Raw genomic sequence first — 13,804 nt, 5'->3', positions numbered from 1 at the left:
CTTCCCTCTTTTCTCGCTCATGTTTGAGTAGTGCCCTTAGGGAAGTGGATCCAAGGCTTCGTCAGGGCAGCTGTGGCGCACAGGAGGAAAGAACCAAATTTTTGGGGGTGCTCGCCTTGTGGCTATTTACAGCCGATTCCCCGACTTTCCGAATGAGTGCGGGAAACCTTTCTGTGGGCCTTTCGGTTCGATAGGGGCCATTGGGCGTCTGGAGGACAAGTCAGACCTGTTCAGCGGGACCCTGTTGGGCTGTAGCACTACTAACGTAGATCATATACTCGCAAGTGTTGTTGCAGAATATATTACCGTAGCATCCCGATTGTCCGTGTTCAGGCTTCGCATTGGAGTGATGCTTTCTTTCGTAGTCGCTCCAGGCCCAGTGCGCCCTCCTTGCTGAGGAAGTAATGGCCTTCATCCGTGGTTGCAGAGTATCTGGCGTCGACCATGTCGTCGATTTGGACAGCGGTCAAGAGCAGAGCAAACTGGCGGGCTAGCATTCGGTTCGCTGCAGGAACAGTATTGTCATTGGCGACCTTGAACATACCGACGGCCAAAGCGTGAAGCTCGACCACAGGATACGGGCCATGTGACGAAAGCTGGCCTTCGAAGACCTACAGCTCCTTATATTCACCGAGGGAGTATTTGTTCGCAGCTTCCGAGATATCGCAATTTGCACACGCTATCCTCGTCAGTACTGATGGGTACGAAGATTCACGGACACTTACCGCCATATAACCCATTCTTTACCAGGACATATGTGGTAAGGTTCCGTTCGAACGTCTGCACTCCGCGCAGGCCTTGAACAGACAATTCGGTGGATTATGTCACCTACAGAGCTTCCATGCTTGCATCTGCTGCAGAAAGCTCACACCATCACGTCCGACAGTAATCAAGTCCCCACTTTGATCAAGTCTGAGGCGTGTACTGGAATCGATCACCAACCGTCTTCGGCTGATGCGCCCAGGATCTTGCGTCGCAGTACAGGTGATCGTCTCTCAAGGGTACCTTATCCCGAATCTGTTATATCCTTGATCACATCTCTCTGAATTTGGCAAAATATCTTGCAAACGACAACGCGCTGGAAACCTGCAGTTGTTTACGGCATTTTGGCTCAGGTTCGCCTTCTCCGCCTAGACGACCGCGTTTCTCTTCGAGCGTCGTCCGGTATCGCGGCGTGTAGGAAAATTGCGAGCTTTTCAAACAAATGTGCCGTGTAGTGTCTGCTAGCTCCGTTCGCACTGGTTTCTTGAATGAGAACTTGGCTGGTATGTCTGGAACCGTCTGTAGGTTAAGGTTTGGCTGAGGGTCGCCGAGACCTGATCCCGACGTAGAGGTTGATGTTCTGGTGGACGGCTGTAAGTCTGAAGGGATCTCCACATCACAGCTTAAACACTTTCGAGCATGTTTTCTGTAATGACAGGCTTGAAGACCCTGCTAGAAGAGCTGCCCACGTACCGGAGCTGGAACCTCATTGAACGACAGAGAGTCTCTCTCGCAGATTTTCTTGTCGAACGAAAACTGTGCACCATTGGTGATGTCGCCGTACCACAGGGAACTTCGGGAGAGGTAGTAGTTTGTTCGCGAGCATCGACCTCTGGGCGAAAATTCCGGCTGCACCTCGCCGATGGATTTCATCGAATGCAGGGGCAGGCGGATGGCGTCACAAATCGAGGCCAGGCCTCGGAAACACTCCTCGCTTCTGGCGCGCCAAAACATTACCACTACCATTTTCACGCAAAAGAACTCGACCATGTGGTTCGCCGGATTCAGCAATGAGAGAATAGCTTTCCTAAGGGTCATGATTCCGACGTCGTAAACCGTATCTCAATTGACAAAGATGCACTTTGCAAGACATCGACATCTCGTTACCGACAGTGAACTGAGAAACTTTGGAAAATTGATAGCTTCAGTAAGCTTGACTTGTTCGTCGTTGCGAATACGTTGTCCCTCATCGGAACAATGTCTACTATTGGCAGACATGACTTCGTTATCGCAACGTGATGGCTTCAGCCTTGTCAGAGGACAGTAGGCGACTGACAGTCCCGGTCTCTTTGTCATTGGTGAAGAATGCATTTCATTGGGGCTGGGGACTGTTGGCAAGCTCAGTTGCATTGTTAACCCTGGCCAGCGTGGATCGTGGGGATGTTCATGCTGGAGCCTTATCCTTTCGAGCCATGCTATCAACCCATCGTGTGACTGGATCAAAACGATGAGATTACCAACAAGCCCGGTCATGAGATGCTGTTAGAATGGTACTACATGTCACTTAGCTGAATGCCTTCCCCTGAGGCCCCTCTTCCAAACATGATCTCGATCACACTCCATGGCTCGGTGCAGAGTCCGAACTCTTCTTTCTGACAGCTTACAAAATGCTGGCTGCAGAAGAGGTATATATACCCTCGAGAACTCTTTTGCCAGAAGTTGTGCTAAGCTTGAACAGGCTTAGTTGTAAGAGTCATCTTACGTCCTTGTCTCGGATTCACAAAGCGTGTATCCCAGGTCGTTCACCGTGTTTCACAGGTCGAACGTAATTCAATCAAAATGCATTCATGGCATCAGGTTCTCATTCTGCCTGTGCAGTTTCGGCCACGAGGTAGCGATTACTGTGACGATATGATTCAGGGCTCATCACTTGCTGTTTGAGTTGAAGATGGTGGACTTCGCCCAGAAGAAATGCACATTGTAACATGTTTCAGACCAATCGCACCACAACAACTATTGTTAAGTCCGGGGGCCGAGACACCTCGAGCGGCATCCCAAAACAAGTCTCCCGAGCCGCTATTTTCACGAAAATGCCGAGAACAGCGAGCGAAGTATGCAGTGGTTTGATATTGCAAAACTACTTGGATGATGGAGCTTGAAAATGTGTCGCTCTCGATGTCGAAATTTGCCGTTTCAGACATTCACTCATCATGGCCGTTTGTTCGAGCTTTCAACCATATCCGTAGTTGAGATTTCGGATTCAACTATCAGCATCGCTCTCCACGACGGCCCCCAGGAAAACACCAACGCATTTAACTCTTATAGAGACCTAGTGTTCTATCCCCATGGAACGTCCATCCTGCCGTCGTCGAAGACCGGCTTTGTCGTGCATCGACTGCAGGCGCCGCAAAATTAAGTGCGACAGGACCGAACCCTGTGCCCATTGTGTGGCATCCGGTTCTCAGTGTACCTACAAAGTGTACAATGATCCGCCTGTCGCTGGCGTACTCTCAGGTCCCGACTCACTACAGTCACCGTCGAGCCCGTCGGTCTCACTAGCATCAGGTCCAGTACAGTCTCAGCAATTGAAGGTGACTAGACCTGTCCCAGGACCCGACATCCGTGGTCACCTTCACTTTAGACCGAACGCGGGGGTACAAAGTACTGACCGACACGTTCTCGGCAGTAATGACAGCCAACCGACGGACACTATTCCGAGCACTTCCGCCGAACTTCACGGTCTCCTACGAAGGATCGAGAAGCTTGAGGAGTCGTCTTTGTCCGCCAAGGTTGAGGGCTTGACCGAGACGGGCCGTAGCATTCTCACAGGCATGCGAGGTTCGGAGGTCATGTTGAAGAAAACAAGGATGGCAAATTGGAGTGATTGGATGAGTAATGCGCCAGAGGTATGCGTTTTTATTCCTACCCGTCCCTGACAATACCGCAGTGTCTGTTAGACTTACCAGTTCACTCCTAGTTTGATCCAGTTATGGCATGTCATGTCAATGCATTTGTTCGAGATGGAGAAGCCTCTTCTGACGAGGCTGAGCTCAAAGCCACTTGGGTGGAGATGAAAGAACTATTGCAGAAATGTAAGAACGTTGCAAAAAGCATCAAGAAGGCTCGACCTAGCCGAGGATTCTCAACCCGTGAGATGCCTCTTGCGCCTCCTGCCCGTGAGGTGGCTGATGCGATGGTCGCACTATACTTCCAATACTTCGAGTCTGCGCACCGGATTCTTCATGTGCCTACGTTTTGGACGGAATATCAAATTTACTGGGACTCCCCAGCGACTGTATCAGCTGGGGTTCGTATCAAAATTCTCCTCGTCATTGCCGTAGGATTCGGCATGTCCAGCGGGCAAGTCGTTGACGATGCCTTTTCTGACATGGTACATCAGTGGATATACACTGCCCAAAATTGGCTCTCCGGACCTTTGGAAAAAGATAGAGTGAACATCAACGGGATTCAGGTCCACTGTCTAACTATTCTCGCACGGCAAATCTTCTGCGTTGGAGGAGACCTGGTTTGGATGTCGATGGGCTCACTTGTTCATCGTGCTATGCAAATCGGTCTGCATCGCGATCCAAAATACTTGCCAACAAGCTCCTTGTTGCAAGCCGAGATCCGTCGAAGGTTGTGGGCAACAATCCTTGACATGGTTGTTCAAACATCTCTGGACTCGGCAATGCCGCCGAGAATATCCTTCGACGAGTTTGACACAGAAGCGCCCGCCAATATTAATGACCACGAGATCGACGATTCGACCGAGCTGCTACCAGTTCGTCCGCGAAGCACCTTTACCTCGACCTCGATACAACTAATTCTTTATGACAATTTGCGCCTCCGTTTGCGGGTGCTCCGGCTTATCAACGGCTTACACTCCGAGCTCTACTATCCAGATGTCCTGACCCTGAGCTCAGAAATCACGGATGCATATCGTACATGTAACAAATTCTTGGACGAAAATGCGAACTTCGGCGCGACCTCGTTTCATAAGTGTCTGCTCGAGTTCCTCTTGCGCCGCTTCCTGCTACCGTTGCATTGCCCATTCGCCAGTAAGGCCCGAACCAACCAGTTGTTCTACTACTCGCGGAAGGTCAGTCTTGACACCGCAATGGCAATGGCATGCCCAGAGCCAGATGAACAGTTTTCTCGCTTATTGTCTATTAGTGGAGGATTGTTTCGCGAGGGCATGAGGTGCGCACTCACGGTCATCACCTTTGAGCTTATATCGCAGGCTGAGATTCAACATTTGGACGGCACATTGGAGCGCAACTCACAGTCGAGGGAAATTCTCAAAGAAGTCGTCAGGAACCGAATGGCGATAGCCCTTGAGCGGATCCGCCAGGGTGAGACGAACATCAAAGCCCATCCATATCTGGCCATGATCTTGGCCTGGGTTGAAGCACTCGAGACTGATAGTCCACATCAGTTGAAGATCGCGAAGAGTGCAAGAGATAGCCTTGAGCTCTGTCATGGATTGCTGCAGGCACGGATCGAGAGTAGCACTATTCCCTGTCCTGATCACCATAGTGATATGCCTCCAGGCACTTATGCTGGATATGGGGAATATGATATTGATCTAGATCTAGATTTGGACATGGATTTGGATTTCTTCTTACCGCAGGCAGAGACTTATTAGTTGAATACTAAGTTCATCATGGGCCCCTGATTTGAAAGCTTATATTAGACTAAAGCTCATGGGAGTCGTTCTCAGGGGCTCTGTTCATAGAGGTCTGTATCATAGTATGCACTCACCTTCAGATACTGTAGCACTCACGATCAGGAAGAATGTGATGAGGTTTGGCAACCCCTTTGAAACGGGGAACATCGCCACATTTCACACTGATATATATTCAACTACTCTGCATTTTTTAGTACTTTTCTGCTGAATTGATGACACAAGAATGTGCGGAGAAGCAACATGCATGGATAGTTTAAGGGTAGAATCCCAGTTTCCCATACTGGGGGCCCGCGTTCGAGTCGCGGTTCATGCAAAATTGGTTTTTTTTGGCCATTGAGTCTGTCGGTTTGTGTTTTTGGAACTGCGTTATCCTTTCTCTCGAATTTGGCAGCTGAATTAAAAATGCATACTGAATTGGTGCTTCTACTTCTCGAGAAGTGAAGTGAGGGGTGAACCACGTGATACAACGGCTTCACGTGATGCTTGCTGTGGAAAACCAAACCGAAGGCGGATGCGGTCATTCACCTCCACCATGACTTCCGCCTAAGTTGCACGAATTACACGCCACTGCGTTCAACTTTCAATCTTCCACCTTCTCTTTCCATCTCTCCTCTCGTTTCTTCACCTGCATCTCCTTGTTCTCTCGTGTCAGATATCTAATCCGTGATGGCTTCCACCACCAAATATCAGCCCGCGCCCCAGCGCGATTCCCTTGACGAGCCTCAGACCTTCACCCAGGCACCTCCTAGTTACCAGACCGCGGGTCCTAGTGGTGGCAATGACCAAGGATATGGAACTCCTCGATCTGAGGACGATAATCTGCCAGATGACTTCAAGGTATGAAACATTCCCAGAAGATTTAGTGGCTTCCAAGATCTATACTGACAGAAATACAAACAGTTTGGCGGTTCAGTGGCCGAAGCAACCCTCGACATTCGCATGTCCTTCATCAGAAAGGTCTATAGTATTTTGACCGTCCAATTGCTCCTCACGGCCGGTCTATCGTCTCTGTCATTCTTTTCCGACAACTATCGCAACTGGATCCAGTCCAACAGCTGGATGATGTGGTTGTCCCTTTTTGGTGCCATCGGCTTCATGCTGCTCACATATTGGAAACGCAAATCATACCCTACCAACATGCTCTTTTTGGCAGGTTTCACAGGCCTCGAAGCATACAGCATTAGTGTCATTACGTCCTTCTATGAAAGCCGCATTGTGCTTCAGGCATTGATCCTCACAGTGGGTATCTTCATCGGGTTGACTCTCTTCGCATGTCAAACCAAGTACGACTTCACCAATTGGATGCCATACTTATTCGGTGCTTTATGGGTTTTGATCATCTTCGGATTCATGGCTGCTTTCTTCCCAGGAGGAAAGACCATCGAATTGGTATATGGTGTCGGAGCCGCATTGATCTTCAGCGGTTACATCCTGGTGGACACACAAATGGTGATGAGACATTACCACGTCGAAGAAGAAATTGCCGCCAGTATCAGTCTGTATCTTGACATTCTGAACTTGTTCCTTGCTATCCTCAGGATCCTAAACAGCCAGAACAACAACTAGATGTGGCAAGGGATTCCACCGACGGCAAGGTCATATCTGTTCCTTTGAATATTGGAGCATTGCAAGCAGCCACGATATCTACGCATCCTACTCCCACTGCTTGAGTATCACCGATTGGTTTCACAGCGATGATGTGGAAGGGTTTTCGTTGTCCTTCAATTTTCAGATGGCCACATTTATTCTGAATATGGCGTATTGGTGCAATTGAGGCAACCCGGGGCATTTTTGCCAGGAGTACCTATCGCAGGTCGTTGGAGAGTATCACATTGAGTTGTCAATGATCCGGAGTCCTCAGACATATGCCTATAGTGGACACTCGATCTTTATTCATTAGGTAGATCCGTCCCTTTCATGGATTTTACTGTTGGGTTGCATAATGTAAGATAGCAGTAGGTGTAATGAGCTGTCCATAACAAGCAATACTTTCTCCTCAATTCCGATCACATTCCGGTCCTAATTGCGTATCCATCACACCCACAGGATGTGGAACGAGTGGTTCAATCGGTAAACACCTTCCCCGCATTCTATCACCATCGCAATGATCTTCGCAATCACTGCAGATGTCACAGCAGTAACCTCGGGCTACTTCGGCCCAAGTCAGAGCGGACGTCCCACATACCATGTCCTACGATGTCAACTGCGGTCGCAAGGAAGTGCCTAATATAGAAGTGCCTCGGCGAGCGACCGCCGTGTTGGCATGACTCCTTGCTCGGTTTGATATATCATTGATTGGAGACGTCGCACGGGGTATTGAGTTTGGAGGGAGGCCTGGTGTTACTTATCATTGTGCATCTGTGTGATACTTGGGACTGCGATAAAGCGCGACTGGTCTCTGTCGAGTGCTGCTCGACGTTTCAAGTTGTTGGTCGTGAAAGAATATCTTATATATTTATCTAGTTTCTCGTCCTTGAGGACTTTTCTTCATTTCTTCGCTTCACAACATAAAAGAATCGACGGCCATAGATCGAGATGGCGCAAGATCCTCGAGGGAAGACTGCTATTGTGACGGGTGCTGGTTCTGGTATGTCCTCGTCCTCTCAATATCGATTGGTGTCTGATCGTGTTCCTTTACAGGCATCAACTTGGAATTTGCACGGCTACTGCTCCAGAATGGCGCGAATGTCTTGTTTGCAGATATTGCTCTACGACCAGAGGCACAGCAATTGATTGATGAGTATCAGTCGACACCGAAGGCGGTGTTTCAGAAGACCGACGTTACTTCGTGGTCAGATCTTGAAGACACGTTCAAGGCGGCAGAGAAGCATTTCGGTTCCATTGATATTGTCTGCCCGGGAGCTGGAGTATTCGAACCCAACTGGTCGAATTTCTGGCATCCACCTGGTTCTGCGGAATCTAGAGATGATCGATTAGGTGGACGGTACGCAGCATTGGATATCAACCTGACGCATCCCATCCGAGTCACACAACTTGCCATCTCGCATTTCCTCAGTGCTTCACCACCAGCAAGTCCATCAAATCCGAAGTCGATTGTGCACATCGCGAGCATTGCTGGACAGACGGCGTCCCTCCCCTTCCCGATTTACCATGCTGCAAAACATGGGGTGCAAGCTCTGGTACGGAGTCTGGCATCACTAGAACAAACCCATGGCATACGAGTCACGGGGGTAGAGCCAGGTGTTGTCAAAACACCGCTGTTCACAGAGCATCCAGAGAAGTTGAAAGCCTTGGATGAGGTCAAAGACACATGGGTCACGCCTGAACGAGTCGCAGAAGTCATGCTGGCATGCGTTAAGGATCAAAGCATCAGCACCTATCCACAAACGGATGGTGGCGAGAGCGGCGAGGCTATCACCATTAAAGGAGGGACCTGCCTCGAAATCTTGACGAGAAGAGTTAGGGACGTTCCTATGTTCAATAACGTTGGACCATATGCTGATGGAGAACCGGGCGCTGGTGCTAGTAATGCCCATGTTCTTATAGGGGAGGTTGAGGACTTGATCCGGCCTGGATGGGGTCAATGATTGAGTTAGGTCTCACAATAACAGATACGTATTCACAGTCCAGTCCACAAAGCTTGAACAAGGAGAGTTAATTTGATTTATGGGGTAATTTGAAGCATTGACCATCGTGTCGATGGGGACCATGGGATGGTGATGAAAAGGATACACGGAGTAGAATACCTACCTTGTACCTGCCTTGGGTAAGAGATTCTCTGGAGGTGTGGCTGGGAAGCCCCCGGAGCACTTGCCGATTGCCGCCTGGGGCGCGTGGCTTGGGTGGCTCTTTCCGTTGTAATTGCCCGATCTCCGCCCAGTAACTTCTCTGCCTGCGGTTGGCGGTTCGCTGTCATCACCGACTCTCTCATCCTCACTACGAATTGCGTCTTCAACTTTCCCTCTCGTCCACCTCTCGAACAGAAACACACATCCACTATCTTTCATTGCTCAGCTTCTTTAAAATCTATGATCTACTATATCCACGTCAATACCTAATACTGTTTGCGCTTGCTACGACAGAGTCATGATACCACGAGACCCTTGAACGAATAACAGCCAGTTCCAATTTACCCTCAATTCACTTGCCAACATGGCACCTGGTTCGTCGTCAAGCCGGCCACATTCACGGCCACGCCGGTACGTATCATAAATATCCACAGATCTATAAAGACAGAACTAATACCTTGTCCAGGCGGGCTCACACTCCCACTCGGAACAAACGCGATCTCATAGGGACCGTGGGCCAGGCATCATGGATAAGCAGTGTCATCAACCTCTTGAACACAATCGTCGGCGCTGGGGTCCTCGCTATGCCCCTTGCCTTGTCGCATATGGGTATTTTGCTCGGAACAATCGTTATACTATGGGCAGGATTAACGGCGGGCTTCGGATTATACCTTCAAACACGATGCGCCAGATATCTCGAGCGAGGTTCAGCGAGCTTCTTCGCTCTATCGCAAATTACCTACCCCAACGCAGCCGTCATATTTGATGCCGCCATTTCCATCAAATGCTTCGGAGTCGGTGTCAGCTATTTGATCATCATTGGAGACTTGATGCCTAAGGTGGTTCGTGGATTTGCCAGTGAGGACGCTTTGGCTCCATTCATGTTTGACCGTCACTTTTGGGTAACCGCCTTCATGCTGGTTGTCATTCCTTTTTCCTTTTTGCGCCGTTTGGACTCCTTGAAATATACATCAGTCATTGCCCTGATATCCATTGGCTATCTTGTCATTTTGGTGGTATACCACTTTGCCGCGCACGACACCCTTCCCGAAGAAGGCTACAAAACACCACTACGAATCTTCAAATGGGCTAGCGCAGTATCCGCACTTTCATCGTTTCCTGTCATCGTCTTTGCCTACACCTGCCATCAAAACATGTTCAGCATTCTGAATGAGATTGGAGACAATTCACACTTCCGCACTACCGGCGTCGCCACGGCCTCGATTGGAACTGCCGCATCGATCTACGTCCTTGTGGCCATCACAGGATATCTATCCTTCGGCAACGAAGTCTCGGGCAATATCGTCGAGAACTATGCTCCGAAGCCTGCAACAATTATTGGGCAGGCCATGATTGTTATTCTTGTCATGTTCTCCTACCCTTTGCAGGTTCACCCTTGTCGTGCAAGTGTGGACGCGGTTCTCAAATGGAGACCGAGTGACAAGCTCAAGTCAAAACTTCGCTCAACATCTGGAACCCCTTCTGTGGAATCGAGTCCGCCACGTAATGTCCCCCTTCTCCAGCCAAGCAGACAGCGCAATACTGAGATGGGAGAAACTCGGTTCGCTGCGATAACCACAACAATCATCATTCTGAGCTACCTGGTTGCAATGACTGTCTCTAGTCTTGACAAAGTTTTGGCGTATGTCGGCTCTACCGGTAGCACGTCCATTTCCTTCATCCTACCAGGATTGTTCTACTACAAGATTTCCTCTCCAGATTCACCACTTCATCAACAGCTTTTGAAAGAGGAAGATGATTACGACTATGGTGATGAAGCAGGCCGAAGATCAGATGATGACGATGGTGATGAAGACGACGAAACTCTGCACGAGAGTCAGACTCTACTCGCAAACTCGGGCCTGTTGAGCCTCAGTGGTGTGAGCTTATTAAAGAGAACGAGAACCTTTCGCAGAAACCTATTGAGAAAGCTCAGTCTTGCGCTCGCTATATACGGACTTGTGGTCATGATCACGTGCCTCATTACGAATTCTGTTCTTCTCGGAACGCATTGAACTGATCTCATTAGAGAAATGAGAAATGGTTGAGTCACTCGTATAGACCATGCAAAACGTGGGTATTACGCAAACAGAAGGCCAAAAAACACTTTGGAGACGCAACAGCAGAACTCGGTCGACCCCCGGCGGACATATACCTGTATATGCAACCAGAACACTTGTCCTAATTCTGCTTTTGTTACGGAAAATTTTCTGACCAAATCTCTGGCAGTCAGCCCGTACTGGAGCTGACAGAAACGGGCAAAAGCACCTGTGGCCGATGACTACTTCAACCGAAAGATGTGGCCTACAATGATATCTGTTAAAAACATGCGAGTAAGGTGTTACTGGAGTTGGAATTACTACTGCATTCTTGTGCCCAATGTATAGCAAGCGGCCAAGAGAGCAGATTGGCATTATCATGAATAATGAAGACTGCATTCGAATGAATCTGGGTAATCTAGAGTCTGAATATCAATAGAAACACTTGAATTCCAAGGTCTTGTCCTCAGACATCTCAGTCCTACCGCTGCCCCATACGGTACCTACAACCGTGCACTCGAACTCCGCCCACGAATGACGCACATCCACCACCGGCTGATATGAGCGGCATGCTGCATTGCAACCCAGTATTGTAGCCAACGGTCGTTCTGATTCGATCACTTGGACTTTATCTTTTTTTGCCTCCTCGCCCGAATTTTTGGAGAGCGGCACACCGCACTAGTCCTAAAACGGCATTCTATCCGGACACTCTGTCGGAAGCAGTGACCATAAATGAATGGGCGAGAGCGCAACTTGAACATGTGTAGGAGAGCAAGAGAGAGAGAGAAGGAGTATAGAAGATCAAGTTCTGAGAAACTCCTGGATCTAGATACTCATTCTCGCGTCGACGAACTTTTTTATTAAGATTTACAATGAAGCAAGCGCAAAGCCTGCTGTCGACATTACGTCGTGCGGCGTCCACCCTGACCAAGGAGGCCGGTGACATCAGCTCCGTGTTCCCCTCGTTGTCGGGCAAGGCGCCGGAGCCGCTGCCGGCGCGGTTTGCGGATCTGAAGAGGTCGTTGATCGCCGGTCACGAGGATGCCGTGGGCGAGTCGTGGCACCGGTTGCTCGGGAGTTTGAAGGCAGAGATCGAGGAGATCAGGCTCAAGGGGAGTACAGTGAGTTCTCTCTCTCTCTCTGAGTTGACTTTCTTGTTGTTTTGTTTTTGTTTGCATGGGGTGGGATGGGATGGGATAAGAAAGGGGACATGGAATTGGAGTGGGTTGATGTGATGGATCTAGGTCATCCCGGAGATTGAGTTTCAAGATATTGTGAACGGCAAGGTGGCCCAGTCGAGCTTGGATGCAGTACGGCATCGAGGCACGGCGGTCATTCGTAATGTTCTGCCAAGACAGCAAGCTCTGGATCTCAAGCAGCAGGCGAGGGAGTACATTGCTGCCAATCGAGACAAAGTCAAGGCGTTCCCACCGGACGACCCGGCAGTCTATGAGCTATACTGGACACCTTCGCAAGTGCAGGCGCGGGCACACCCGAACATGCTCAAGGCTCAGCAATTCATGGCGTCGTTCTGGCACTCGTCCGACCCGGCCTCGGAGATCTCGACCACGTATCCCCTCTCTTATGCTGATCGATTTCGCATTCGGAGGCCCGGCGATGCCAAGTTCGCTTTGGGCCCGCATACCGATGGAGGGAGTGTCGAGAGGTGGGAGGATCCCGAGTACTCACGTGTGTATCAGGCGATTCTGCGAGGTCAGTGGGAGAGATATGATCCGTTCGATGCACGGCATCGCATCACGGCCAACATGGACCTGTATAACGGTGCGGGTGCGTGTAGCATGTTTCGGCTTTTTCAGGGCTGGTTGTCCATGTCATCGACTGGGCCAGGAGAAGGGACGTTGAAAGTGTGTCCTTTGCTTCGACACGCGACATCGTATTTGATGTTGAGACCTTTCTTTGACCTCGCCACAGGGAAGCCAAACATGGACGCAGTCTTCCCCAATTCAGTGCCTGGAGCTTGCCAGGAATACAATCCCCTGACTCACCCGGATCTGGATCTCGAAACGACAATGGTCAGTATGCCACAGGTCGAGCCCGGTGACTATGTCGCGTGGCACTGTGATACCATTCACGCGGTCGACAAGGAACACCGTGGCACCGGGGATAGCAGTGTCCTGTATATCCCGGCTTGCGCCATGACGAGGTCGAACCTTGAATTCTTGACGAGACAACGCTCGAGTGCTTTAAGATACAGCCCTGGCCCGGATTTTCCAGGTGCGGGAGGCGACGGCGAGCTTGGCTTCACAAATGCTGTTGATTGGAATACGCTGGATCAAGGGGGGAAGAGGGCTATGGGAATGGGGAAGGTGTCTTGGGACATTCAGCCAGGTATGAGCTCAGGAGAGCAGAGAATTATTGAGGAAGGTAACAAGGCATTGTTTGCATGAGGTTCGGTTGAAATTGGACAGTCTGTATTAGAGGAATCTTTCCCATGTCCATCTTACCTTTCGACCTGGTTCTCGAGCTATGCAAGAATTTAATTTTTTTTTGCTATCCGCCAAATGAGCACTTTTCTGATCCGGCCCATTTGGTTTGCTAATCTCTAGCCGGCTCAGCGGATGAGAGAGCTCGAGCTCCTGTTGCAGAATATGTTTCCGTTGGCGTTT

At 49.8% G+C, this 13,804-nt stretch overlaps 6 protein-coding genes and 1 non-coding gene across 7 annotated transcripts; 6 read left to right on the top strand and 1 right to left on the bottom strand.

Annotated features, from left to right (window-relative positions):
* Positions 1 to 329: 329 nt before the first annotated feature.
* Positions 330 to 740, bottom strand: LTR84_000917 (uncharacterized protein; the record flags this gene model as incomplete). The annotated part of the gene is made up of 2 exons (XM_064844545.1): positions 330 to 611; positions 726 to 740. The coding sequence occupies 2 exons, from the start codon at positions 738 to 740 to the stop codon at positions 330 to 332; spliced, it is 297 nt and encodes a 98-aa protein (XP_064712405.1).
* A 2,307-nt stretch (positions 741 to 3,047) lies between these two features.
* Positions 3,048 to 5,347, top strand: LTR84_000916 (uncharacterized protein; the record flags this gene model as incomplete). Its single annotated transcript, XM_064844544.1, has 2 exons — positions 3,048 to 3,608; positions 3,680 to 5,347. The coding sequence occupies 2 exons, from the start codon at positions 3,048 to 3,050 to the stop codon at positions 5,345 to 5,347; spliced, it is 2,229 nt and encodes a 742-aa protein (XP_064712404.1).
* Positions 5,348 to 5,631: 284 nt separating this feature from the next.
* LTR84_000915 lies at positions 5,632 to 5,702 on the top strand. Its single transcript has one exon. It is a non-coding gene; the product is annotated as a tRNA-Gly (tRNA).
* A 353-nt stretch (positions 5,703 to 6,055) lies between these two features.
* LTR84_000914 (uncharacterized protein) lies at positions 6,056 to 6,955 on the top strand (the record flags this gene model as incomplete). The annotated part of the gene is made up of 2 exons (XM_064844543.1): positions 6,056 to 6,226; positions 6,290 to 6,955. The coding sequence occupies 2 exons, from the start codon at positions 6,056 to 6,058 to the stop codon at positions 6,953 to 6,955; spliced, it is 837 nt and encodes a 278-aa protein (XP_064712403.1).
* A 969-nt stretch (positions 6,956 to 7,924) lies between these two features.
* On the top strand, positions 7,925 to 8,937 carry LTR84_000913 (uncharacterized protein; the record flags this gene model as incomplete). Its single annotated transcript, XM_064844542.1, has 2 exons — positions 7,925 to 7,976; positions 8,030 to 8,937. 2 exons carry the CDS (start codon positions 7,925 to 7,927, stop codon positions 8,935 to 8,937), a joined length of 960 nt encoding a protein of 319 aa, XP_064712402.1.
* A 565-nt stretch (positions 8,938 to 9,502) lies between these two features.
* LTR84_000912 (uncharacterized protein) lies at positions 9,503 to 11,153 on the top strand (the record flags this gene model as incomplete). The annotated part of the gene is made up of 2 exons (XM_064844541.1): positions 9,503 to 9,549; positions 9,605 to 11,153. 2 exons carry the CDS (start codon positions 9,503 to 9,505, stop codon positions 11,151 to 11,153), a joined length of 1,596 nt encoding a protein of 531 aa, XP_064712401.1.
* An 896-nt stretch (positions 11,154 to 12,049) lies between these two features.
* Positions 12,050 to 13,585, top strand: LTR84_000911 (uncharacterized protein; the record flags this gene model as incomplete). The annotated part of the gene is made up of 2 exons (XM_064844540.1): positions 12,050 to 12,298; positions 12,422 to 13,585. The coding sequence occupies 2 exons, from the start codon at positions 12,050 to 12,052 to the stop codon at positions 13,583 to 13,585; spliced, it is 1,413 nt and encodes a 470-aa protein (XP_064712400.1).
* Between the last annotated feature and the right edge of the window lie 219 nt (positions 13,586 to 13,804).

The sequence above is a fragment of the Exophiala bonariae genome (assembly GCF_035927105.1).
Source record: "Exophiala bonariae strain CCFEE 5792 chromosome Unknown scaffold_1, whole genome shotgun sequence".
In the NCBI taxonomy this organism is placed as follows: Eukaryota; Fungi; Ascomycota; class Eurotiomycetes; order Chaetothyriales; family Herpotrichiellaceae; genus Exophiala; species Exophiala bonariae.
Note: the sequence above shows the minus strand (reverse complement) of the source record. Positions and strands in the feature narration are given on the sequence as shown.